At 52.6% G+C, this 26546-nt stretch overlaps 1 protein-coding gene and 1 long non-coding RNA gene across 7 annotated transcripts in view; one reads left to right on the top strand and one right to left on the bottom strand.

The window, feature by feature from the left end:
- The window catches only part of NOL4L (nucleolar protein 4 like), a 61165-nt gene that overhangs the window by 20731 nt on the left and 13888 nt on the right, over positions 1-26546 (bottom strand). Inside the window, exons 1-4 of one of the 5 annotated variants that reach the window (XM_055814279.1) lie at positions 24925-25289; positions 22458-22613; positions 18642-18753; positions 14039-14148 (exon numbers count right to left, since the gene is read on the bottom strand). In XM_055814279.1, the coding sequence (XP_055670254.1) occupies positions 14039-14148; positions 18642-18753; positions 22458-22529 (294 nt within the window). In that variant the 5' untranslated portion in view covers positions 22530-22613; positions 24925-25289. Of the gene's footprint in view, positions 1-605; positions 1659-2818; positions 3117-3294; positions 3453-14038; positions 14149-18641; positions 18754-22457; positions 22614-24924; positions 25290-26546 lie in introns of those variants that run through there. The other 4 variants (XM_055814278.1, XM_055814280.1, XM_055814281.1 and 1 more) reach the window with 4 other exon arrangements.
- Positions 3510-5001, top strand: LOC129785172 (uncharacterized). Of its 2 annotated transcripts, none has more exons than XR_008748807.1 (2): positions 3510-3728; positions 4113-5001. It is a non-coding gene; the product is annotated as an uncharacterized LOC129785172 (long non-coding RNA). The 2 variants fall into 2 exon arrangements; XR_008748808.1 differs by having other exon boundaries at positions 3510-3748.

Genomic DNA, 26546 nt, shown 5'->3' with positions numbered 1-26546 from the left:
CCAGAGCACCGGCTGCCCAGGCACGGCCCAGGAGCAGCTCCATTTCAGGTGGCTGGAGTGGAGGGAGAGCAGCACAGCACATGTCCCAGCATCAAAACATAAGACACCAGAGCAGGATCAAACTTTCTGGCTGGGTGGGCAGCTCTGAGTTTACCCCAGACGCCAATAACCTGGCTGAAGGCTGAGCATTGAAGCTGGCTCCACCATCCAGCCAAACAAGGAAGCGTTTCTCAACAGTAGCAACAGCTACGACTCGGAGCAATACGGTAAATCTAATCTACCCTTCCACGCTCTTTTGGCTTGCAAGTCAGGCAGCTCATTCTTTTTCCTCTCTGGGTTCTCAGGAGAATTCTCTCTGCTAATTTCTTCTTTCCTGTAAACAAACTTCAAATGAAACTTTCATTAGAAAACAGAGCGCAATCCATTACCAGCGCCTGTCTCAGGACCGGCCGCCTTTTCCCCAGTTCCATGCCACTGATGGGACAGATGGAAGTGACAGTGGCTGCCCCAACCAGCCAGCCCAGAGCTGAACCCCGAACCCCAGCACCACTGCTGCCACCCTGCTCCTTCCTGCCTTTCCCAGCTCTCCGGAGAGATCTCCTCACCCCGCAGTAAAGTCCCATCGCTTTGTTCAAGGGATTGAGCGATCAAGGGTCAGGCAACGTGCGTGCAGCTCCTCTTCTGCAAGGGGAAGTCGGATCCTGCTGGTGCATTCACAGGCCACACCCAAACATCGGAGCATGGCTCCCAGCACCGCGCAGGGTTTGGAAAACAACATCCTTGCTCCTCTCCTTATCTACAGTCCAACATTCACAGCTGCTCTGCAGACACTCGCAGCCAGTATTTTCTAACCGGCAAAGGCAGACACTCACATGTGCAGGACTCACGCTCCGCGTTTCTGTCCCACTTTCCATTCACCAATCTTCGAGCACCGCGTGTGCACGCGTCCGCTGAGCCTCTCAACTTCCCTCCGAGTTAGAAAAAGTATTCTTCCTATTATAGAGCTGGAAACCCCGGGTACTGACAGCCGCTCTGGCTGCTCCAAGAACACAGCAAGTCACTGGCAGATCTAGGAACACAGTCAAGACCTCCAGGCTGCAAGGCTTTAATTGCTAGACAAGGTTTCTCCACCAGTGACTCTCCTTCCTGGAGAACAACCTCCCATAGCGCGGGCTGGAACAGGGCAGCGGGGGAAGCTACTCTTATAACCGTACCTCGTAAATATATGCAAGGCTATCAGTAACCTGCTTATTTTACAGCCAGGCTCAGTTTCTTGGGGACTGCCTTGCAAGTCTCTCTCCAGTCATTTACATGCTGTGCCTCACGCTTAACATTCCAGGCTCCAAGTCTCAGGATGGTTTATTTTTCTCTCTTTGAGTCCTTTTATTTTAAAACGCGTCCTTTCACGCCACAGCCTACTATCCCGATGGGATTTCCTTCCGCGGAGCAGGAACCGAGGCTGTGTGCCGCGCAATCTCCCCAGCACACAGCCACACTCAGTTTCCCACCAGAAGCAGCCGTGTTTTTAGAGTCAACAAAAGGCAACGCTTGACTGCCAGCCCCCGGAGCCGCTCCACCACCGTGCCAGCCGCAACCTGCCCGGCACAGGCAGCCCCCAGCCCTGCCAAACCTGGCCAGGGCAGAGCACCTCCCGCCGTGACCCGCAGCAGCGGCACTTGGGGACGAGCTCTCAGGAAGGCAGCCTCATCTCCGTCTCAGCCACTGTTTAAACCCAGCCCTCTGAGCATGCCAAGAAGGTATTGAACCAGATTTGACCCTAACTTAACCAGTTCAGCGCAGAGGAAGGCTTACTAATGGAAGATAAAACACTCCAGGTCAAAGATTGATACTGCAGCCACAAATACTGTGGTGGTCATTGCTTCAAAGAGCCCAAGAAGCCTTAAAGCACAAGGGTGTACACTGGCTGTGGTGGCAGCAGGCTGTGACTGTGCTGCCTACTCGTGTGTGCAATTCACACACCAAACAGAACATCCCCAGCGCTCTTTGTCAGGTCACTTACATCCTTATTTACTGCAATTTCTGTTGATTTCTACGGGACGTGGCAAAAACGTGTATTTTGCTAGTTCCCCCAAAACGGGCAAAAGAGTTCATTTCAAAGGCGAACGGCAAATGGAAGAGAAAGGGAAGATCATCACCTCCTCCCCTTCCCTAAGGGCTCTCCTTCTGGGAAGCTCCCCGGAGCGCTCCCGAAGCGGTGCCGGGCGGGTGCGGGAGGCGGCCCCGCAGCCCCTGCCCGCAGCGCTGCCCGCGCTCCTGCTGTTCAGCTCGGAGGTGCTGAACGCGGGGCCGCCGGCCCGGGGAGGGGGCACTGGGGTGGTCCGGCCCTGGCCCCGGCCCCGGCTCGCCCGGCCGTACCCCCCCCGCCGCCCCCCCAGCACCTGAACTTGCTCCCGGCCGGGCAGGCGGCTGCAGGCGAGGCGGGGACGGTGCCGCGCGGTGCGAAGAGGCGCTCTGCCCCGCCACCAGCACTGGGACGCGGGGGCCGGGGGGCGCCGGCCCGGAGTGCCCGGCTTTTGGGGGAGGGTGCAGCACCGCGGGCTGAGCGGAGCAGCCGGGGGTCCCCCCGCCCCCGGCGGCCGCGGGACCCGCCGTTTCCCCCCGGAGGGAACGTGGCTCCCACGCGTGTCTCCCCGCAGCTGCCAGGCGCTGGCAACCGGGCGAACGTCCCCGGGTCCCCGTCCCGCCCCCCGCGCCCCTCCGCCGGCAGGTAAATAAATACGGCCGCGATGGAGCCCTGCCCGGGGCTGCGCACGGGGCTCAGCGTGCGGCGGGGATTGACACGTAAGTAGGGCTTTACCTCCAGGGAGGCGGCTATTTCCAGCACAATCCCCGCCCGGGGCCGGGGCCGGGGCCGGGGCGGGCGGCGCGGCGATGGCGGCGCGGGGCCGGTGCCCGGGAATTGATGGGGCCGGAGCGCTCCCGCCGCCGCCTCCTCCCACTTTCTTCGGCGCTTTTGTGCTCTTCCGGGGAAGGGGGAGCCGCGCCGGGCGCGGGGAAGGACGCGCCAGCCGCCCCCCGCCGCCGCCGCCAGCCCCGCGGCCGCCCCGCAACTTCCCGGGGCAGCGGGGCGGCACGGCCGCTCCCCCCGGAGTTGGGGCCGGGCCCCGCGGCCGCCCCCCCCGCCCCGCCCCGCCCCGCCCGCCACTGCCCCCCCCTTCCTCCTCCTCCTCCTCCCCGCAGCACCGCGTGGAGCCCCCGCGCATCCCACCACCCCCCACATCCCCCGCCCGGGGCCGCCGCCGGGGGCCGGGGGCCCGGGGGGCCGGTGCCTACCTGGAGCGGGGCCCGGGGCCTGCCGGCCTGCGCCAGCCCGGCGGCGCGGCTGGGAGCGCGGGGCGGAGGGACGGAGGGACGGAGGGAGGGGGCCCGGGCTGGCGGCGCTCCGGAGAGGCTGACAACCAGCTGCTGCCCGGGGAGAGGGGCCGGCGCTGCGGAGCGCGTCACTCCCGGCTCCCGGGGGGGGGGGCCGGGGAGGCGGAGGGGGGCGAGCGGGGCCCGGCCGCAGGCGGAGGCGGCGGGGGAAGGGGAGCGGGGCCGCGGGGGGCGGGCGCACCGGGCCGGGCGCGGCGGGGGGCGCGGGGAGCCGCGCCTGGAAGAGCACATTGTGGAGGGCCGGGGAGGGCCCTTCCTCCCGGAGGAAGAGACAATGTCCAGGGCCGGGCGCCTGCTGGAGAGCCGCGAGAATGCACGGCCGGAGGCACGGCTCGGTACGGCACGGAACGGATCGGTACGGCACGGCCGGGGGGGACGCAACCCGCTCGGGCATCCTCCGCTCGGCACGACCCGGGGGGGCTGTCACCCATCCGGGCACGGCACGGGGGGCTGCAACACGCCCGGCTCGGCTCGGCTCGGCACGGCACGGTGAGCCGCAGCCCGGCCCGGGGACACCCCTTGCAGCCCGGCCCCGGGAGCGCCGGGCCGCGCAGCGCCGGGGTTTGGCCGTGCCGCGGGGTGCAAGTTGCGGGAGCCCGGCAGCAGGTCCCCGGGGTGCGGGGGGGGGGTTGCCCCGCAGCCCCCCTTCCCCTGCGCTCCGGGGGTGCAGCAGGGCCCAGGCCCCGCGCTGCTGCCTCTGCTGAATCCTTTTGTTTCAGACGATTCTCCCTCTCGCACCGTGGGAGCAGAAGAGGACCCCGCTCTGCCAGCAGCAGCAGCACTCAGCGCCGCAGCCTCTGCCTGAACACTGGATCTCAGCTGCTGTTAAACCAGCCCCTCTTCAAGCCAGCTCCGTGACAGCAAAGCTGCCCACCACGCTCAGCCGTGCCCCCAGCACAGCCCCGTTCAGGGCACCATGCCACCGGGTCCCCGGGAGGGATGGGGATGCTGCACCCTGGCTCCAGACGGGCAGTGTGGGGTGTCCTGGTATCCCCCAGGACTGGTACCCGCTCCCAGACAAGGCCCTGAGGGCAGCAGGGCGGTGACCTCCCACCCGCCCAGCTGTGGATAGCATGGCCTCGATGGGTGCCAGCACCTTGGCACACCCCTCCCCAGCCCATCTCATGTCTCTCGCTGTTTAATGGTTACGAAGGAAATTTTTATGAAATAAACCAAGTGTAACAGATTCAGCGGCGGAGCCTGCGGTAGGCTGGTGCCAGAGCCGAGGATGGGAACTGCCACTGCCACGTTGGTGTTTATGGCTTGTTAGTGCGGATGTCCAATTATGATGTTATCTACTCCCGAGTTAACGACTTCACTGCTAGGGAAAGCAAGGGAGGAGGGGTGGCTCAGGAAGATCCAAGGAGGCCAGAGGTGGGAGGTGAAAATGGGTATCGCACAGTATTGCATTTCCATCTCTTCGGGGCTGATCCATGGAGCCAGAAGCTGAAGGGTGAGAGTGGCTGGGGGGCCTCCCGCAGGAAGCAGCCGGCCGGGAGGGCAGCGGGCTGTGAGCCCCCAGCTGCAGGGCCTTCTCTGCTCCCTTCCAGCTCAATGGCTGCTGCTCCTCCCTGAAGCTAAAATAAAATCCTGACCATTTAAGGTGAACCGGAGACTTGCGTGGACCTCAGCGGAGCGGGCTTTTAACCCCTTCCCATTGCTGGGCTTTGTTTCCTCCTTGCGCTCCCTTTGGCTTCGAACTAGACCAGCTTAAAGCCATTTAGGAGAGCAAGTCCCCCTGGGAGCAGCCTGCCCCTCTGTTTGGAGAGCTCGCAGAGGACACAAACCAGCCAGGGTGCGAGGTTTGAAGCACAGTCACTATTCTGTGCTGCCTCACCATGTGGACACTTATTTTATACTAAGTGCCTTTGTGGGGGTTAGGTTAATCCACTTTGGAAATGGATTAACCTAAATTTCGCATGGGCAAACTTAGTGCCGAGCAGCCGTGTCCACACAGGGAGCAAGGGAGGAACAGCAGTTCAGCAATAGCTGCTGGGCAGGAGCTTTTCCCCGGGCAGGAGAGGGGTCCTGACCCCAAGGGGGGGTCACTGCCGTTACAAGTGGGGTCATGAGCCCAACAGAAATGCAATTGTTTGTGCCAGCACTCAGGGTCACGAGGCTGGCAGAAGTGGAGCTCACCGGCGGAAGAGGGGCTGCCTCCAGAAATAGCTAGGGAAGCTTTGGGAAACAGCACACCAAGCTCCTTTCCAGTGGGTATTTTTTGGATTAAATTATCTAGGGGGAAATAACTGGCAATTAGATATAGAACTGGTAATAATAATTTATCAAGTTGTCATGAACAGGGGTAAGTGCCTTACGAGATTCCACGTTAAAAAAAATGCACACCACAATAAACCAGTACTACTGTTATTATATACACATCAAATATATTATTTATAAGCTGCTTCCTTCCCTCTGTCCTCACAACGTGTTCATTAAATCTGGTCCCTGCAAACCCCTTCACGCAGACACAGATCTGCCCATGCAGAAAACCAGGGGCTCCCCATCAGGCTGTGCTGGCCCAGACAGGGTCCCGTCGGCTGCCACCAGAGCCACACGTCCTAGGAAGAGCCGTGCCCTGGCTGCAACAGCCCCTGCACCGCACAGCCTGCCCACGTACCAGGCAGTGACGCTTCCAAGGACATCGCTGACGGCGCCCTGACCTCATCTGTTGTAATTTCCTAAGGCAAGGCTCCACAAGAATACCGGGACTGCTGTCAAACCCAGGAATAAATGGCATTTAAGGCACTGTAGGAGCTTAATTGAATAGTTGTGGTGGTGATGAGTGTGAGCACGGTGATCTAGTGGTGAGAGCAGGGGACTGCAGGACAGCAGGATCTGGCCACGATGCCAGAGTCGTCACTGACTCATGGGCGACCTTGTGCGAGTCACTTGATGTTCTTGTGCCTCTGAAAAGTAGGTTAAATAACAAATGGGCCCTCCTGCATCGGGTCCTCTGTGACCACCAAACCCTACGGGGTAATAAGCATTAAAAAAATAATCTCGCAGAGGCAAAGCCAGGAAGGAAAGACGGGCAAGAGGCACAGCGCTGCAGAAGAGCTGCCGAAGGAGAGCCCCAGTCGCATGGAACGAGGGGGATGCGCAGCTCTTATCAACACTGTATTGTAACTGATCTGCCATCCAGAGCAGAGTCAGGAAAAAAACAGAGCGTAAAGATTTGGGAAAGGTTATTATAGACCAGATTTGTTGTGGGCTGAGGGCTGTATTCATTCCCATTTCATCTTAGTCGCTCCTTTGGTAAAAGTAGCAGTTGTTAGCATCTGGCATATGGATGAATAAAAGGTGGTTGTTTTTTTTTCCCAGGAGCCAAGGCCAAGAGATGGAATGGAAATACAGCTCCGTACTTTATGGCTACACCAGTCACTGCCAAGTAAAGGAGCAGGAAAGGAGTTTTTTCTGTGGATGGAATTTGCCTTCCTCTGGAGTACGGGGAATGGGTACCTGAAGCGACGGGTGAATTGCAGTCAAATATCCCCTAACATTTCTTGCCAAAGCCTGAACCCACAGCACCACCAAGAAAGTCTGTGTTGCGTTATACATTGAAGATGACCCTCACAGCTTATCTCTTGGCCACCCAAATCAGAATCAAGCCAACATAAACAGAACCACCACTAAACCCATTTTTGGCCATTCTCAAGCCATACCATGAGTTTCAGAATCCACCTTTGTAACATGGACGCCTCAGAGATACATGCACTCCTTTTGCAGGCACACAGCTCACGATGTGGGTCTTAGGAGCCTGTGCAACCAGGCAAGGTGCAAGCCTGCCTGCGCAGGTTTAACAGCAGCGGAAACAAAAGCACGTACGCGATTCAAGGTTAAAAAGCTGAACCACACAGCTTCATCTTCTATAATAACGGAAATCATTAATAATAGTTCGCGCTCTCAAAGTAGATGCCATCCAAGCTCTTGAAGAGCTTTATTAGTGAGCGAGACCTCAGAAGTCTCTCTAAGGTATTATCCCCTTTTTAAAGGGAGAAGGCAATTAAGAAACAGCCATTTGTGTGACTTGATCAAAGTCAACATATAGCACGTCAGCACCTGAGCTTGGGAGACGATGCAGAAAACCTCACTGTGCAAAGCCTTCCACAGGTACAGGGCAAATGGAACTGGACCCATGAGACTGTTCCATGGATGTCAAATGCTTTTGTCACCCTGAGATTCAGGTCTTTGCTTTTTCCCTTGGAAATGTTTCCTAGCACCACTTTATGAGACCTGAACCAAAGCTTTGTTTCCAGTTCTACTGGGAACAGACGCCTTTGATGCTGGTTGCTGCACAGGGAATGGGCAGCATCTCTCCTCATCAAATAGGGGAGGTACTTGGAAGGAATGAATTAAAGACAGACAGTGTGGGGTTTGGCCCTACTCATTCAGGGTTCCCAGAAACAGGCTCAAGCAGCTCAGCTTTAGTAGGCTACTTGGACCACACTGCTGGATAAAGTGCACTGGGGGGTAACTGTGCACAGTGGAAGGCAATCAGCCCTAATTACCCACAATGGATCAACCCCAGTGCAGAAAAGCCTTGTTGTGAAGCAAGCGGGGAACCCACGTGGGCTTTGCATGGCCCAGCCTGTGCGGGACCCAATGGCTGCGTCTGTGCAGGGCTGAGCTCCATGGAGTCACTGTCACCAGCTCAGGGGACTCCACACATCCCAGCCAAGCGCCACTGACCCGTCCTTCCTCCCAGGCACTGCGAGCACAGGCTGCTACTGCCTGGTTCGCACCTGCCTGCCATGTCCTGCTCCTGTGTGATGCGACCCAGCCTGCTGCTAGCACAACAACCATAGCTCCCCGGAGGGTGAGATAAACTTCTAAACAACCCCCAGCCACTTCCCCAGGACCTTAGTTAAGCTGCACAACAACACAGGGAAGCAAACAGAGAGTGGGAAAGAGATCAGCTTCTCTCCACTGGTGCACAGCTACCAGTGAGTAAAACAAACCAGACCAGTCACACGCAGCAACTAAATACAGCCGAGCAGCTCAGGAGGATGAATTGCGCCTAGCATCGCTGGAACTGGGCAATGCCACCTCCTTTCTTACAGAAAAGAATGTGATTTTCCCCCAAAACTGCAGAGTCAGGGCCTTGGCATCACATCTCATTTGAAGATGAAAGCAGCAGTGGCAGGATTTATCCCAGCCAGCCCAAGCTGGGGTCTCAAATTGTTTGCTTGCATTGAGCACTGCATTGAACAAACACAAAGCTCACCTGTAATGCAGCTATGCTGGGAAAAATACTGAAAGATGTACGTAACAGGAAAGAAAAGCTCCTAAGTTTTTACTAGCTGGGAACATCAGAGTTAATTCCAATAACAAAAATGAGTTGACCTTCACTGAAAGCAATCCATTCACACGAGTTTGAAGCCAGGCTAAATGGTTTGATCATCTGACCTCCTGCATCTCATGAGCCATTAAGGCCAAGGATGAAAGTTTTGCTAAACTATCTTTGCTAGTAAAGAACGCTGTTATGACAGCCGGACCTGCCTCCTTGGCTTTGCCTGGACAAAGTCTGTCATTTAGGGCAGGATTGAAGTTTACCAGGCAAAGCCCACTTCTGCCAGCAACCTCACCAGCAGGCTTTGCTGGCGCAGACCTACCGGCAAGCCTTTATCGTATCGATTAAATCTATTTCAAACAGCTATGGTCATGATGCCTCACTCTGTGTATGGCCAATATTGCCTTTTCTTCTGTGTGTAAGGGTGCATTTAGGGAACTTCTCTAGTGCCCCAAAGTGTGTTAAAAATTAACAGCAGGAAACAAAGATCTTCACAAGCCAAGGAACAGCCTCTTGAATGGGAGTTATCAAGTTGATTTAGAGATATTTATTCCTGGAGATGTTTAACACCCTCTTTAATGGACTGGGAAGTATCTTATCATTCTCATGTGATGCAAACGCATCATCCCACTTCCTTCTAAATACTGACTGCACGCTTCGGCCTTCTCTGCACATTGATGAACACATACAGCGTTTCTTGGGGATCCCTTCGCTAAGCACTCCAACAGCTAAATCCAGGTCCCAGACCTCGCCCAGCAGCTGCCAGCTCTGCCAGATTTGTTTCTGGTCTCTGGACTACATGAAATGAGACGTTTGCAATTCTCACCAGTGAACTTACAGACTGAAAATGAAAACCTAGTGTGCCTTCTTCTGCAGCTGCTTGCTCCCCTCCCTGCCTTGGCTGCCTCCCCTGTGCCAGTTCTGCACCCCCAGGATTAGTCTGGAGATGGATCTGAAGCAGAAGGAAGCAAGTGAGCTGCCAGAGGAAGATGTTCTGGTAATACCTGAGCCTTCTGAGACACTGAAGTGAGCAAGCGCTGTAACAGGGGGACCAGGGAGAAAGGAGAGTGGAAGGAGGAGGACTTAACATTGCAAAGCAGCCTCTGGTCATGAGGCTCCATGAGCTCCCAAAGCCTGCAGAGGATGCTTGATCCTCACCAGCACTAGATGAAGCCAACTTCTTGTACATCCGTGGGATCTGAACCCCTGCATACCCCCCTTCCAGGGTTACTGTGGTGTTTGGGTTAAAATATTGCCTGAAATTGTGTTTTGTAAACTGCTTCACATCCGTGCACCATCACACACTCCAGGTTTACTGGGAAATTACTGGGTGGATGGAGTGTGTGGCAGTGCAGGACAAGGCTCTGTCCCTCTCAAACGCTTACAAGTCAGTGTAGCAAAGCCATAGCAACAAGAAAAATGCTCATGTTATTTCTCATCCAAGAGCAGCTCCTGCTATTCACTGATTGCATGACCTTCTGTCAGCAGTCATTGAAGCAACCTTTCAAAACATTTCTGTATCATTTAAATCTGGTTACTCGGCCCTGGACTGTATCTGCCAAGGTAGCAGCAACATCTCCAGAGCAGAGAGAGCCTGGCATTTCAGTGCTAGGATTTGTTCTCTTAGAATCTCCATATTCCACCAGCCACCAGTGGAAATCATGCCCGACAGTGTGGAATGAAAAATAAATCTAAAGCTGAGTTTAAGTAAGACAGAAAATGACTGCAATAAACTCGAGGAACCAACCATTTAAAAATCCTAATATTTAGCGTTTGAAAATAAGGTGGAAGGATCATTATAGATAAACATCAAATATCTTCTTTTCATTCCTTTTTGCTGCTAGATTGGGAAGGTCAGAAGTTCAGAGATGCTTTAATGCCTCAGTAGATACCCTGAAACATGGCTAATTCAGCACTCTGTGGCAAGAGTAAGGGTCCCGATTTATCTCACACATGTGAGAATTGATATAAAATGGGAATGAAGGAAGACTCACACCCCAGAAGCTTCTGCATGTTCTAGTGAACCCAATTTAAGCAACATGGGTCACAGTTGTTTTCCATCATGCCAAAATAAATGTACTGACTCTGAGAAATATACCAAAGGATATTCTGCAGGAACTCTTCATTTTGTGAGCAACTATGTAAAGAGCTCCTCTTCTGACTGCTTTTTGTCCCTAAGCAGAGATAAAATGCTTTCTCTAAAGTTCTTCTGGCTGTGCTTCCTTCTGGAGACACTGTTGCCTTAATACTGATGTGCTTAGCAGCACTAATATATTACAGTTACACGTACACTTTTTTTTTCTCTGAATAATGAAGTTAAAAGGCCACTTTGGCATAAATTCATTCATTGTTACCCCAAGTGAAGCAAGTTCCTCCCTGGTGCTGCTGCATACAAATAATTGCTTTTGGCAAAAGCCTAGCCTAACACAAGTGCATTGCTTAATTTATTTCTGTTATCAGCCTCAAATGTTAGTGAGTGCAAGGCAGTAAGGTGGCATGGCAGAAAAGCTGTGCTAGAGAGCAACGAATATAATTTTGTAAATATTGATATACAAAACCCGTGCAGGGCATGTTTATGTAGTGCAAACTTTAAAAGCAGGTTGTATTTTCTTCCTGCCTTGCATCTGTAGCAAAGTCAGAATTATTTCTATCCTCTTTAGAAGACTTTGCAGTTTGTAAACACCTGGAACCCCAACAGCTGCAAGCACTCCCTAACCCTAAAGCTCCCTCCCTGGGGAGAGGGAGAGCAGCAGCCCACGTTTCACAGCCTGTGTTCCACAAAGACTGCCAGGATCCTCCAGGCAAAAAGGATGGTACTGTCATGTTTCCAGTGCAAAGTATGAAGAAGGAAAAAACCAGCAGGGGAATGCTTTGCAGAGGGAACTGAAGCCTGGTATTGATAGTATTACACACATTTTCTTCACATAGACTTCAGCGTGAGCAGCTCCGAGTACAGCCACAGCTGCCCTAGGAGCGTGGCACTTGTTTCCCCAGGGGAAGCTGGGGAGCGTCCCGTATCTCAGCACGGATGGCACCCAAGCCCACTGGATTTTCTCCAGCATGTCCAACCACCTGTATCCTCTCCAGACTGTCATTACCTCCAGATCTGATGGAAAGCTTTAATCTGTCAGAAGTCTGAGCAATAAGACTGATCTTTTGTTATTTTGCTCTCAGAAACCAGTTTCAGCAACACACTGAACAGCAAATTTTACTTCTTCCAAATAGGTTTTTCCCTTGGCTGCTGCAGCTTGAAAAGCTTAGAAAGCTGCACTGCAACATACTGATGAGAGCTCAGGAAAAGAAAAACTTTAGAGGCAGAGAATAACATCAAGCCGTTTGATTTATGATCTAAACCAACAACTGCTGGTTGCCTCTGCTGGTCCCTTTTTTGTTCCTGTATGACATATGCTTCTATTCCAATCCTAGTGAGCTTCAAGATTATTCATGTTACATCTATCTAGTGATAGCTCCAGTGCAAACTGCTGCACCAAAATTCAGGGTATAAACTCAAATCACTAAATTACCAACCAAAGTTGTCAAAACAAGCATACTTAGGCATGCTTCAAAACTCAAGATTCAGTACTAAAGCCTGCCAGCTTCTGGGGTGTTTTTTTATTATGGAAATAAGATCAAACTGCACGTTTTCTACCTGTATAAACCGGGTACAGTAGTTTAATGAAGCTTCATAATGCACTTCTCTTGCACAGAGCTTTGGAGCCAAGAAGAATTGGTAGAAAATGCATGAACGGTAACTAAACAAACCTCTCAGACGGTCCTTTCGTATACACCAAACTTAAAAGAACTGCCTAGAATGCTGAAAAGCACAGTCAGCCTTCATGGCCCACTGAGCCCTTCACCTTGGTGAAGAACAGGTTGGTAGCCAACAGTACAGACAACAGCAGGGTCTGCAACCCCAATATCTCTCTGCTAGGAGCTGCACCGAGACCCAGCAAACACTTTGCAGAAGCCAAAGGTGGTTGGAATATGCCAGCTTTCAATCCTATTTATCCGAAAGTGGTCCTGCGGCAGCCATCAGAAGACACAAAGTGACGCATCCATCCACTCCACGTCCCCAGCCCAGCTCACCTCAGCCCAGCCCAGCCCTGCCCAGCTCAGCCCAGTTTAGCCCAGCCTAGCCACCCGGAGCTGTCCATAGTTCTACTGCCCGACCCAGCTCGAGCGCAGGACCTCGCATATTGCAGCCTTTCACATTTCAAAAGCTGCAAGATAACCTACTGCAAACAAAACCTTAAACCCACTCAAGTGTCCAACATTCGCAAAGGAAAAAAGCTGCAACAAACAGAAGTGCTTCCTGTCAGGTGCCATTTTGTCCTCCAGCAAGAAGGTTTCACTGCTGAAGTGACAGAGGAGCTCGGTACCTCTCCAGCTCCTGACAGCAAACCCACATCTGGCATTTTACACCCCGGCAATGGATGCTCTAACCAATGTCCCCTTGTGGTGCCACTAGATGAAAATACCCATTGGGCACGACTTCACAGTTCAAGCTCTCAGCAATGTTTTCCACCACTGCATGATGCAAACTCTTTCACTTCTTGCAGCTGGCAGTAATGTACAAGATCAGATTCAGGTTTCAGTGTGCCAGAAAGAAAATCCAGCACTGGCTTCCAGTGCAGATTGTGGGGAGCAAGTAAAACATACCTTTCTTTTTATAGACTGTTTCCATGGTGCACAGAGGTTCCCATAGCTAATTCTGCAGCTGCAGAACTTCAGAAAATTGCACAGCCTGGGTATAATCCTGTGGCAGTCTGCCCCATCCATTCCTGAATCAAAATCCAGTGGCGTAGCACTGTCACCAAACAACTGAGCCTTCTCCTACTTTGATGTGACAGTGGAGTGGCTGCAGTTGAACTTCTTCAAGTTGCCAGTCAGTTTAACAGAGCACCAGAGCAACCGAAGACAGGTCTGGGTTTCAGACCCCACCAGCTAAAGCTCCAAGGCAATTAGGAGGAGTTAAAGAAACAAATCCCTATTTGCCATATTTGTTCTTAAGACTATTTTTTGGAAGAATTGTACATCTAAAGAAGGAGCAGACTGTTATAAGCATTAACTGCATCAACTCCATCTCTGCTCCTCTCCACTGACACAACTCTGAAGTAGGCATGTTTGCTTTCTCTGAGCCAGAAGACCAGAGGCGCACTGCTCTCCCAACTCCCATGCACCAACCCTCACGGTACTCAGTCAGAGCCCCGCCTGCCTGGGACAAACTGGCCATTTCCAAAAGCATCCTCCAAAAATCGATGTGCCAAGCACCTGTTACTCCCTTCACCCCTTCAGCACAGGCAGAAACCTGCTATGCACCTCACACTGCCCTGTGCCCGGAGCGCCACTCACCTGTTCCTGTGAATTCATTACCCGCAGCTTCATTTGCTTCAGATAAGTAGAGGTGAGGGGCATGTTGTAGTCAATGATCCCAGAAACCAAAGAGGAAGGTGGTTCGCTCTCTGAAGATCAGAGGAAAAACTTTATTTAGATACAGGGATGTGGAAGCACAAACCTATGATGTGTTCTCATAATCGTTAAACATATGTATTTGGAAGCACTTCAAATCCCTAGTGAGAGCTGGTGCCTGCTGAGCTAAGGTTCCTATAAGAACACGACCCCACCAAGAACATAATTACAGAACAGATGTTGTTTTGGGGGAAAAAAAAAAAAAAAAAGCATTGCTGTCACCTGCAGAAAAGACTACACATAACATGTAATTTTTCAGTCTACCAAACTAGAATGGCACAGAGGATGAAACCGAGTCTTGCTGATGCCTCAGAAGCACTTCCATGCAAATGGGATTTATGCAGAGGTTGATGAACAAGAACATATTTACAGCTTGCTTTAGTATTGCAAAGTCTTGCCAATTTTGCTGGGATTCCCTCAGGTAGGAGTTAACATTAAGGCAACTTATTAAGTATCTCTATCTGGTGATGAAGATTATTTTTAACACCCTCATTAAAACAGAAACTTAATTTTAAAGGTCTTTAACTTAAATTGTTCCTGTTGGTTCCTCTGGCTGCGTCATAACGAGCTCTAGAGATCACTCTAGATTCAGACCGCTCCTGCAGATCATTTTGTCTAGCCAGTCCAGAAAAGACCCCATAAAGCAAATGTTCATGCTTTTTCTGAATTCTCAAAGATTTGTCAGCTCTGCCATCACTACTGTGGAGCTTGTGAGCTCTCGGACAAGAAGACTGCTAGAACTGTCTATTCTAACACTGAATTTACAAGCTCATGCAATGGGCTCGTTCAACAGGGAAGCTGGCGTTTCCCACTGGCATGGCTGCTGGCTAAAAGGAAGATTTCTTTGCCTTCAGTACAGGCAGATGCAAGTGTGGTGAATTAATCCAGTCTCCCAGCCCATTCTGAAGGGATGTGTGGTGCCCACTGGAAAGGAAGCTTAAGCAACAACGGATGGGGAAGAAAGATTTCCAGGAGCTGAAGGTGAACCAATAGTGGGAGGTTTTCATTCCTGCCTCTGAATCTCCCTGGCTGGCTTGCATTTTCTGGGGTCACTGGTTTCACAGGCACCTCTGACAGCCCCTTGAAAAAGAGCCTTCACAAAATGTTTTACAGCACCTTAGAAAACCCATCAACCCAAACGTAATGGGCCTGCTTTTCAGAAATGCTGAATATCAAAAAATCCCAGTGAAACTCAGCAGATACTTCACACCTCCGGAAATAGCAGATCATGCCTGATTAAGAAATGACCTGACCCAAAAAGGGTCTGTAAATGACTTAAAGCTCACAGTTTTTTGCAAAACTTCTGTATCAAGATGCTAACTGAGTCCATGGAAATACAATGCTTTTTTCCCAGGTCCATCTTACTCATCCCTGGGCAGCTGAAGCCCTCCTGCCTGTGGATGCAGGAAAGGGTGGCCAAGAGCTACCCAGGCCATTGGCTCACTCAAATATGAAGGTGCAAATGTTTTTAGGAGCCTTGTAAACTAATTTCTCTCTTCTTTTGTCACGGTGTTAGTGATCTCTGTCATGCTTCAACCTACAGATTAATTAAGAGCATTTCTATGTCTCTATATACTAAGCACCCAAAATAACCCATTATTCTAATGTGCAAGGATGTTCCTTTGTGGTGAAAAGATGTTAAAAATCACAGAGCAAGGGGTGCTTCTTGCAGTCTGGTTCTGCAGCAAAAGGGAAAACAGCTCCCAGAAAAAAACCTGCCACCCATCCAGGCTGGCTAAGGTCATCGATATTAAGAAGAGTTTAGGAGAGCATTTGCTAAGAGTAACAAAGACAGAGCTGCTCCTTCCTTGAAGCACAGGAGTGGATGAGGTGAGTCTTTCAGACCTGAGGATGATATGTTGCTTTCCTGGCATCCCCCACTTAATAGTTCAGTGATGCAGAAATGAAAGAGGCTCAACAGAAGCAGCTCAGCATCCTCAGATGGGGAGGGAGGTAGATGATCTTTGGTGCTTAGATTCTGCCTAAAACCATCCTGATGTAAATCTGGAATAATCCCATTAGCAGCCACAAATTTACTGTGAACTTGTGCAACTGCAACAGATAAGAGCTTGAGCCCAAGAAACTGAAACCTTTTTTGTTTTAAAAGAAAAAAACTCTTTGTTTTAAAAAGCCTGGGGCACTCCATGGGAACAATTCTCATAGCCTACGTCACCAGAGGGGGCTCCTGGAATCCTTTAGTTCATTTTGCAAAAAAATTATCTATATCACATGCCCCAGTAGTTGGACACACAGACGGAATAGGCAGAATGGTTTAAAGTAAAATGGTTTCAATCCTAATTCCACGCTTGACAGTGTAAAGAGATCACAGTGAAGTCCAGTGATGTTAAAAGTTTCCCATGAGCAAGACAATTTGATTTTAAGAACTATGTGGGTGCCCTGCAGGGTTTGATGTCAAATATATTTAATTAGGGATTTTTGTGATCGCAAATGAAATGTGTTGAGACTCATTTAATGGACAAGAGAAGCAGGAAAGGATGGGAATGACTCAAATTTTTTCATCTTACTGCATTAAACTGTATCTACATATGCTTGTACGTGTGTATGTACATGCACACACCTAGGTAATTCTTCTATGACCCCAAGGCAATTTGGTCCCAATAAATATCTGAATATGCAGCAGTGAAATCAGGCACTCTTCCCCAGTAAGGGTTACCTTATCTAATCTACTCTGAGCATTTTCACAGGTACTTAGCCACTATTTAGGCACTACTCAGAGCAGAAAGGCACTTCTTCCATTCCTGGTGGGTGAGAAGCAGGACCTTTTATGTGTGGGATCCTGTTCTCCTGTTTATTTTTAAAAGAACTGCTAAGGGGGAAAGCTTTATGTAAATAACTGATAATTTATATTCATTTATGAATTTGCTCAGGACAGCCAGATCTCAGCCCTGATGATGGTTTCCACAGCTGGGACTGCTTTGGGAAGGATACTCAGTACCTGGTGTTCTCTGAGCTCCTTCTGAGCCCAGATCGGTGCTGTGCCACTGGGAGAGGCACGGGAGAAGTGGGGATGGTGGGTGGGCAGGAGAGAGCCCCTGAAGGAACAATGAGCATTTTCATCAGTTGCCTTCTGAGAAGGGATCCTGAGCTCCGGGGCTGACTGCTCGGCTAGAGCCAAGTATGTAGTAAAGTGTCCTGGTTTGGGTCAAGCCAACAGGCAACAACCTTGTTGGCCTGACTCATCCCATTGTCCTTCCCATCCACTGAGCTAACTGCTGCAGCTGCAGTACTTGGAATGTCACCCATGATGGATGCAGCACAATCAGTGTAAAGGTCAGGTTTGCCTCCAGTGAGGCCAAAGGCCAAAACTTCCCTTGACCTAATTGGAAAGTGGGATCGGGCCCTTAGCCGGCAGAGTGGGAAGTGCTGCAGTAATAGAGCTTAGGCTAATAAATGTCACATAGGATTATTTGGGAGAGTTTCTAAAAAAATATAACAGGTACAAAGCATTTCAGTCACTAGCTTTGGATAGCTGGCACACATAATCCACTTAAACGGAACCTCTGGGTGGTCCTTAGCTCTGCTCCTAGCAGTAAACAGTTGGAAATCGATATTTAATACTAGAAATTTTCTATTGTTGGGTCCTTTGTTCATTTAATTCTGCTCCTCTGCTTGATAAGAGCTGCCAAATGAGCCTGTTTGCTTTAATAGTTCTGAAATAGTCTAACTCTCTGCAGCTTACTTTTTTTAAAGTAGCAATTTTTTTAAAGAAGCAATTCTGTTGGGTGAAGCCTCTCAGAGTCAGTTTGATGCTTTGCATTTGATCATGAAAACAAGTTTGTAATTCAGAAAACAACACACAAACATCAGCCTTAACCATTCACTCTGGAAGGAAACGTGGTCCCACCCTATGCACTGCTCATATCTTTTAGGCCTAGCTGCTGGTTGATTCCGTTTACAAAAGAACCATAATGAGCCAATCACCACAATGGCCACGCTAATTGGTTGTATACATAGGCATAATATAACTTTGATTACCAAAACACTTTCTGCTATCAAACATAGGATCACGATAAGCATATCCATTAATTATTGCAAATTACTCCTTTATCAGAAACTTGAGTTATTCAGATATATCCAGTGTCTTTCATTACAAAATTAATAGTTTAAAGGAAAAACTTTAGGTCACTTTTTTTCAGAAACTGAAGCTTCCACCCACACACAATTATGGGTTGGTTGCAGACATATCTGTAGTATTTTTGACCCATGCTTTGTATGGTTGCACTGGGGAAGCTTGGAAAGAAAGCTAGACTGCTTCTACTCTTTAAGCTGAAAACAGTGGCAGAGAAACCAGATTTAAGCAATTCTTTCAGCTTGGCTATAAAAGTGCATGAAAAATAACACACATTAGGAAAATCGTTAGGTTAAGAAGCATCTCATCGATGGGGCAGTATCCTGACAGCTACCAGTGCTACCACGCTGGTATGAAATGCTGTGTCAGTTCTGCTGGCAGAACTCATGTCTTTACCTTTGGGCTCCAGTCCGTTGGAGTTGAAATGCATCCTCTTCTGGCACTCGGTGCAACTCATCAGGAACCTGGTCACAGCTTCTCTCGGGAGAAAAGCATAGGTCTCTGCAATCTGGGAAAACAACGAGACAGCTGTATGTCCTGGGTGAGGGGGAATGCCTAATGGAGAGCCAGGTGGAGGGCAGGGGAGACCACGGGCAGCCTCCCACCTCGCCCTCTCAGCCTAGACGAGAGCATCAATGACTCACAGCAACACATCGTTCCCTTCGGGTTGGTCCTGGGATCCCTGAACCCCTCCCCCTGGAGCAGCTGTTGATGGAGAAACATTTTGGGAGCACAACTGGTGTGTCAGAGCAGCACTGGGATGCAAATGAACAGACCCTCGCCCTGCATAGCCATACCTCCCCAGAAACTCTTCTCCATTCCCACTCAGAGTCTGGGAAGAGGGAAGCTACGAATGTGGAAGAATCAAATGAGAAGGTAAGGTCTCATCAGCTGTTTGCATTGTTAATTACCATCACACCAGTAACCTGAAGAATCCATTAATCTTTCGTAAGGGCAGGTCACTTTTTCCCACAATGACAATCAATTACTGTTAATAATACTTTGCACTTCTGTGACATATTTTATCTAGGGAATTGAAAACATTTTTATAAACAGTAATGAATTAAGTCTCCTGAACCTTTGTGTGATATTTATATTTTACAGAAGAGGAAAAGCTAAGGATAAATATTTAAAACTTGGATGCTTGAAGTTAAACACTATATCCAGACCTAAGCACCCACAGAAGGTGCCTGGCTATCCAAAGTCTTATTCCAATTAATACCTGCCCGCAGCAATTTTACAGTATTTCTAGTAATCAGGACTAGGTTATTAGAAGGAATTAAGCAATTTTAATGTAGATTTCTTTAAGGCCGTAAGAGACCATCAAATCATGGAGTGTGACCTTCTGCATAGCGCAAGTCGGGGAACATCACCCAGGTTCTCTTGCAGCCCAGTAGCCTGAGGTTTCCCTAAAACATCCTCCAGGAAGACATCTGGTCTTAATTGGAAGGCAGTAAGAGGTGGAGAGCCCACCTCTTACTTTGGGGTTGGTTCCTACGGTTAATCACCCATCCTGTTTGGTCTAAGTGACTTGTCCTAGCACGGAGGTTCCCAAACCAGGGGCCGTGACCCCAGGAGGGGTCACAGCACTTACAAGTGGGGTCATAAAGCAGACAGAAATTCAATTGTTTGTGCCAGTCCTCAGGGCTGTGAGCCCGGCAGAAGTGGGGCTCGGAAGGGAAGCAGGGCTGCAACCAGACACCTCACGAGTGATGGCTGGTGACGAGCCAGGAGAGCAGCCCAGGACGTCCTGATCCCTCTCCTCTGGCCGGTGGGCATCATCCTCCTGCCCTATTTTGTTAACAAAAATTAAAAATACCTAAATTCCAAGCGTTTTTCTACCCTACAGGAAAGGGCGATGCTGAAGCTTGGAATAAAATAATGTTACAGAAGATTCTACGATTCTAAGAAGTGCAATGGGGCAGAGGGCAGAGGGTTTGCCTGATCGCGGCTAAAGCAGCCCCGTGACCCAGCGCTGCGGTGGGAGAGAGACATTCATCTCCACTGAGCGGCAGCAGAGCCCGAGGTTTTACACGCACGCTAGTGCCAGATGGGTGGAAAGTTCAGCCAGGGACCTTGTCCCAGCCGTTCAAATGGAGGATGCAGTGCCTGGTCCTCATGGCATTCTGTCTATTTAGCTGCAGCCCCATCGAGCTCGGTTGTGACTGAGCGGATGCCCCAGCTCAGCCTTTGCCCCTGTGCAGTATTTATCAATGCAGAAGCGCTAGGGACTCCAGCAGAAACACTGAAATCAGGGGCCTGAAAATTGCTGGTGGCAAATGTGGTATTGTGGCGCAGGCAGAGAACTGTCCCTGCAAACTGCCCGCGGGGCTGAGCCCAGTTTCCCTGCCTCTTTTTGCTCCAGCAAGCCCATAATCTCTGCCGCAAATGTTCAGCTAATTTTAGTGATACAGTTGTTATTTCTCAGCTGATTTGATGCTCTGCAGAGCAGACAGCTTCCTTGATGAGTTATCTCCCATCCAAATTCCCTTTCTGATTGCCTCCCTCCAGAGGTCACGGACAAGGGCAAACTCTCCAGTGCCTCTAATCAGAAACGGTGGGGAAAGGGAGAGGGAGGGAAACGGCAGGGGACACTGAAGCCTCCCGAGCTGACTGCCCAGCAGCCTCCCTTTGTGCACCCGAGGCACGGCGCGGGGCGTGCTATGCAGCGTTTCACCTCCCAGACCCGGCTGCAAAGGCGCTCTGGGGAGACAGGGCAGGAGGGAGGCCAGCCAGCCCTGCCAGCAGCCTCCTGCCAGGTCAGGAGGGGATACAGGCCGCTAATGTGATGATCTCAGCTCAAGAGGGAGACGGAGGGGTGGAGCGTGAAGCTCTGACTGCTGTGAGCAGGCCTGGGAAAACAGACGGATCCAGCCTGCTCCCCTGAGGCTGTGCAGGGCACAGATTAGCCCTCCAGAGAGCTGAATTGAAGGAATTAGGGGAGGGTCGGAGTGGTCTGCGGGGGAAATGAGCGGAGTTTTTCAATTGTGGTCATGCTGGTGGGGCTGCCCCCCCTCGCACCATAAAGAGGTCACCTGCCCCCAGCTGGGGAGGGTCAGCCTGTGCCCTGGCCCCCGGCCCCGGTCTCTGCCACAGGGGCAGGAGTTGCGGAGCAATGCCATGAGCTCTGTGTTCAGAGCCTGGCTCCCTGGAGGTCCCCACCACGTGCGGGGGGCTGCAGGGTGCTGGGCTGCCAGCGTGAACAGCCGGGGATGGACCCAGGGACACACACAGGCAGGACAGGCAGGGCAGGCTCCACCCCTGAGCCGGCTCGGGCAGCGCACCAAGCCCTGCATAATCTCAGGCATCATCGCAGAGACCAGGGCAGCCCGCACAGACCTCTCCAAGATGATGTATACACCAGAGACACGAGCTGCCAGCCAGCCACTTCTGTCTCTAAGCGACCTGGTCCTTAGGGCTGTGGGATTCAAGGGAGCAGACTGGTTTTGGACAGTAAATTCAGCTCTTCTTGTAAAAGCAGAGCCCAAATGTTTGCATTGAAGGGCTGTGCAGAGTCAGGAGAAACAGCAAGCTCCCTGGAGAAGCACACTTCAAGCTAAATTATTCCTGACCTAACTAGAGTGGTTTCAGGATGGATAGAGCTGGTTCTCAGCATCCATGGAGCACCTGACGAGACTTAGCTCAGTGCCTGCCTCCATTTTGTAAGGGAGGGAACCCAGGATGGGCTGGTGAGAGCATCTACCCAGCTGGGGAAGAGGGGTGGGCTTCAGCCGTGCCCCATCCCCCTTTCTGGCTGCTCCTGCCCTACAAGGCCCACACGAGTCATTTCTCTCTGGCCAAGGGAGACAGGGAGGCAGATGGCACAGAGCAGAGTGTGCAGGGGACTGGGCAAACATCCCCTCGCCCATCAGTAATACTAAGCATTTCCCTTGTTCTTTTTTTTTCCCCCTCAGATACGTACAGTTGTCTTTGTATGATTCACTTGGTCTTTCCAAGCAGCCGTACCGCTGTGCTGCCACTGCAGCCCGCTTTCCCATCTCCCAAGCACAGCTGCTCTGCCTTTAAACGACTCCTTTCTCACGCCTCCCCGCACAGGCAAACAGGACTCCCCTTCGCCTCTGCCTCCCACCAGCAGCTCTGCTTCTGCCTCCCCTCTCGTCCCCATCCCCGTGGGATGCTCGTTCCCACAGCCCCTCTGCCCCTTCGCTCCCATCCCCTCGCTGCTCCGGGCATGCAGAGGGGGAGTCTCACCGCTCGGTAGGTTTTCTTCTGCCCGGCATGTTTGGGTGCTTTGCCCGGCTCCGATGAGCTCTCCACATGCATCGAGTATATGATGTCAAAGAAATCTTCCACCACAGCCACACGTTTCAGAGAGATGCCCTCGGGCTCCGACAGTCCATCTGCCCCCTACAACAGTGCAGGCAAGTTGAGTTAGTGTCAGCAATGGGTGACAAGGGTGACAAGATCGGCCCGGGGCTAATGCGGTTGGAGGGGGCAGAGTCACAGTGCTCCAGCCTGGGGCTGCGTTGGGCACGGGGGATGCGGGGGATAAATTAAACAGTGCTCCAGGGAGGATCCTGCTGTAGCCAGGGCAGTGGCGGCTGCTGCTGTTGTGCTGCTAAAGCTGCCAGTGAAATTGGGCCAAGAACAAAAACAAGGGAAGAGCCCAGAGTGGAGTCACCACCGATCAAGAAATTCAATTTTCATAATTTGGGATGATTCTGCAAGGCAGGGAACAGGCAGGGAAAGCTCTTTGGACCTGTGCATGGTACTAAACCATCCTGGGAAGCCCTGCGACATGGGCCAGCCTCGCTGGCTTCAGTCCCCGCGGACACGGATCAGCCAGGAGGACAAGGTTTCACTGTGATGCCAGGATACAGCCCCTAAAGGAAGGAGACAGAATCGCCCTCCTTTCCTGCACTGACCTTTCCAAGGCACCCTCCCTCTCTCGCATACGCAGAGCAGCTGAGCACTGGCAGCAGCAGCACAGCTCTTTGTGTGTTAGGATGTGCTGGAGAGCAGGAGGCAGTAATTCTGCCACACGGCAGTGGTGACAGACTGATGGGAGTGGGAAGTGTGGGGAGCAGTGCTCCTCCGAGCTGACTGGCACCAACGGTGTCAGCTCACACTGGCAGGGTGTGCTGTGGGAAGGGGAGGCAGGCTTTGGTACCCGGCAGCTGCTAACGGCGCTCCGGCACAAAGCACCAGAGCGGGGAGTGTTAATGGGAGGTAGTAGGTGGCTACTGCAATGGCAGGGGCTACTGAAAAAGGGCCAGGCTTTAGGAGGTCACTTAGTTTCCTCCTTGAAAAAATGCCATTGTTGCACAGAGAGCTGTATGTATACAAAAATACATCTATTATATATATGTATGCATACTTATATACATGCAGACTATGTCCCTGTGAGGCCTGCTTTCCAAAAAGATATGCAAGGATGCGTCCAGCTGGTACACACCAGGCTGGAGAGCAGCAACCTGCACATCTAAACGACCTACAAACTATCTTTTTCACATGCATTCATGCATCTGTGAGTGCAGGCAGAGGCTGGCAGAGGTCTGCATGCAAAGGGAACACCCAGTCTCCTACCCTTTATTTTCTGTTGTTATTGGCAGTTGGGCTCTGTGTATCTTATACGGTCTATAGATTGAATAAATGCTGGTTTTAAGCCACCAGTCAAGGGACTCCCAAAAATCAATCATTTAGAGGGACCGCCTTCTGCTAAAGACTACCCAACATCTTGGGGAAGCAGTCTCTTAATGTAAAGTGCTGCCTATTAAAGTTGGCTCCTCACCCTGATTTCAGAACGGTACAGGGCACGGACTGCAGTGGGACGGGTTGGTGTGCTCACCCGGGACATGGGCACAAGGATTTTCCAACACAAACCACCTCTGCTTTCCCTGGGGAGCCCTGAGCCTTATATGAAGGTGGCTGTAACAAAGAGAATATTGAGAACGAACACAAGGGGCAGGGTGGCAGGGCTGCTGTGGTGGGGGTCGGGAAACTTCGCCCGAGGGAGTGTCTTTGAGGAATATAGATCTAATTTCTTCTGTCACCATTCGGGGAGTTTCACTTTAATCGAGGGCATGGGTATTCCCCTGCCAAGGAGAAACGGGCATTAGGAGGCTTCCTACTGACCAATAATCCTCAGAGCAGGGTTGAAATGAGGATAATTACAGAAAAAGGACAAAGGAAAATGCATCAGGAGAAAAGCACAGTCAGATGCAACAAGCAGAGCCCTCAAAATAAAGGTCGTAACTGACCCCATACACAAATCACCAATTCCGGGGCCATCCCAACCGACCAATACCCTCCTCCCTGCATGGCCAGTGGTTCCCTATTTCCACCTGGGTTTCAGCATGAATGCAGTTAAGGTAACCTCAGGGTCTGGGCATGGCTACAGCCTCTCTGCATCTAGCACTGCCTTCCTCTCCACCCCAGCTGGATGCCGAATGCTGGAGCTGCCTCCCTGACATCCCATTCCCTGCAGCGACCCTCCCCTGACTCCTCACATCTCTCCATCCCCTCTTCAGCCTTGTGACTTCTCTCCCCATGATGATTATTTAGCTCTGGGAAGCAGGTGAGATGCAAGCGGTATCAAAGCCACTGGATGTAAGAAGCTGTATCAAGTAAGTGCTTCTAGGATTACAGAGGTTTATATCTGGCAATATAACAAAACATTGACCTAGGACTTAAAGAGGACATACGTGCTATAGACTACCTTTCACAGGGGCCCACGCCCCTCTGGCTCCTCCTTCCACACCCAGTATTGCTCACAAGTATTTAAGGCACGAGTCAGAGCCCGTAATATCTCAGAATGCTTTAAAACCCCTTAGATTTAAAAAGCAATAAAAATTCAGTTGGGAAGAAGGGTAGGAATAAGGGATGCTTTTACCCCCTCCTGGTGTTGGGGCTTTATTGGAAGTCGCTTGCTCCCAAAATAAAGATTTCAGGAGCAAAGCTCAGCCTTGACACAGGCACTTGGAAGCAGGCGGCATTTCATGTCCTGAGGAGAGGAAGTCCCTTTGCCACCTTCCAGGCATCCCCTCTTTCCCTACATTTGCCCAGCATTAATTTGTCTCTCTCCCTTCTGGGTCTCTCCTGCTTTTCCATCCCTGCGTTCCCCATCCTGCGGGTCTTGCCCCCCTGCTCCTGCCTCCTCCCCAGCGCTCGCTGTCCTTCAGCTTATCCATCAGGTCCTTTTCTCGCCCAGTGTTCTTTGTCTTCCCCATCTCCTCCAGCCCCACGTCTCTCCGCATGCCCCCTCCTCACACCCCGCAAGCCGCTGCACCCCCTGTCCTCCTGCCCTCCGCGCCAGCCCCCGCACGGCCGCTGTGCCACGGCCCCCGGCAGCTGCCCAGTGCCCCCGGCCCCATGCCGCCGCTCCCCGGCCGCCCCGGCCCCGGCTCCCCGGCACAGCCGCCTCCTGCGCTCGGCCCGGCGGGCGCCATCCGCGGCTGGGAGCGTGGCTGCCTCGGGCCGGGCTCGCCTCACGCCCTGCATCGGGGGGTGCGGCGCCCGCCGCGGCCAGCCAAGAGCACGGGCGGGCGACAGCCATGTCGGGCTGGGCTGCGGCGCGGGGCCGGGCCGCGCTCCCTCACGCGTGGGGACCGGCCATGGCGCTGGCAGCGCCCGCCCGCCGAGCCCCTGCCCCAGCAGCTTTGTTCTCGGCAACCGCCTGCCGCCGCGGGCAGCCCGGCCCCGGCCCCCGGGGCCTGCCCGCACCGCCCGGCCCGCCGCGTGGTCCCCCCGCCCGCCGCGGCAGCTCCGCCGCTGCCCGGCCCGGGCCCTCCGCCCTTCCCCTCAGCGCGGCCGCCCACCGGCCGGGCGGGAGCGGGCTGGAGGGGGGCGGGAGGGGAGGGCGGCCCGCAGCGCCCGGTGCGGCGGCGGGGCCGGGAGCCGGCCGGCTGCGCGGCGGTGACATCTGCCGCGGCAGCGGGGAGGGAGGCGGGGAGGCACCCCCGCCCGGCCCGGGCTGAGGCCCGCCGGCAGGTAGCGGGGTAGCCATGGCAACCGGCGCGCTGCCGGCAGTAATCCGCTCCCCCGGGCCGGGCCGGGCCGGGCCCGCCGCCGGCTCCTCCTCACGCCCGCCCAGGGTGCCCCCACGCCCGGCACGGACCGGCCGCGGGCAGGCCCCCCAGGCCAGGCCGCCTCCCGCACCTCCCGGACCCTGTGCGGGTCAGCCCCGGGGCCGGGGCAGGCTCCGGCCGCCCCCAGGCCCCAGCCACCGGCCAAGCCCCCCCCCGGCAGCCCTGCCGTGGCTCCCCCATGGACCTGCCCTGCCTTGGAGCCCAGCGGTGGCGTCCACAGGCTTCCCTGGCTGGCCCTCTCCACTCCCAGCGC

Source organism: Falco peregrinus, chromosome 9 (genome assembly GCF_023634155.1).
Source record: "Falco peregrinus isolate bFalPer1 chromosome 9, bFalPer1.pri, whole genome shotgun sequence".
NCBI classification, from domain to species: Eukaryota; Metazoa; Chordata; class Aves; order Falconiformes; family Falconidae; genus Falco; species Falco peregrinus.
The sequence above is the reverse complement of the archived record's forward strand: the minus strand, read 5'-3'. Positions and strand labels throughout refer to the sequence as shown.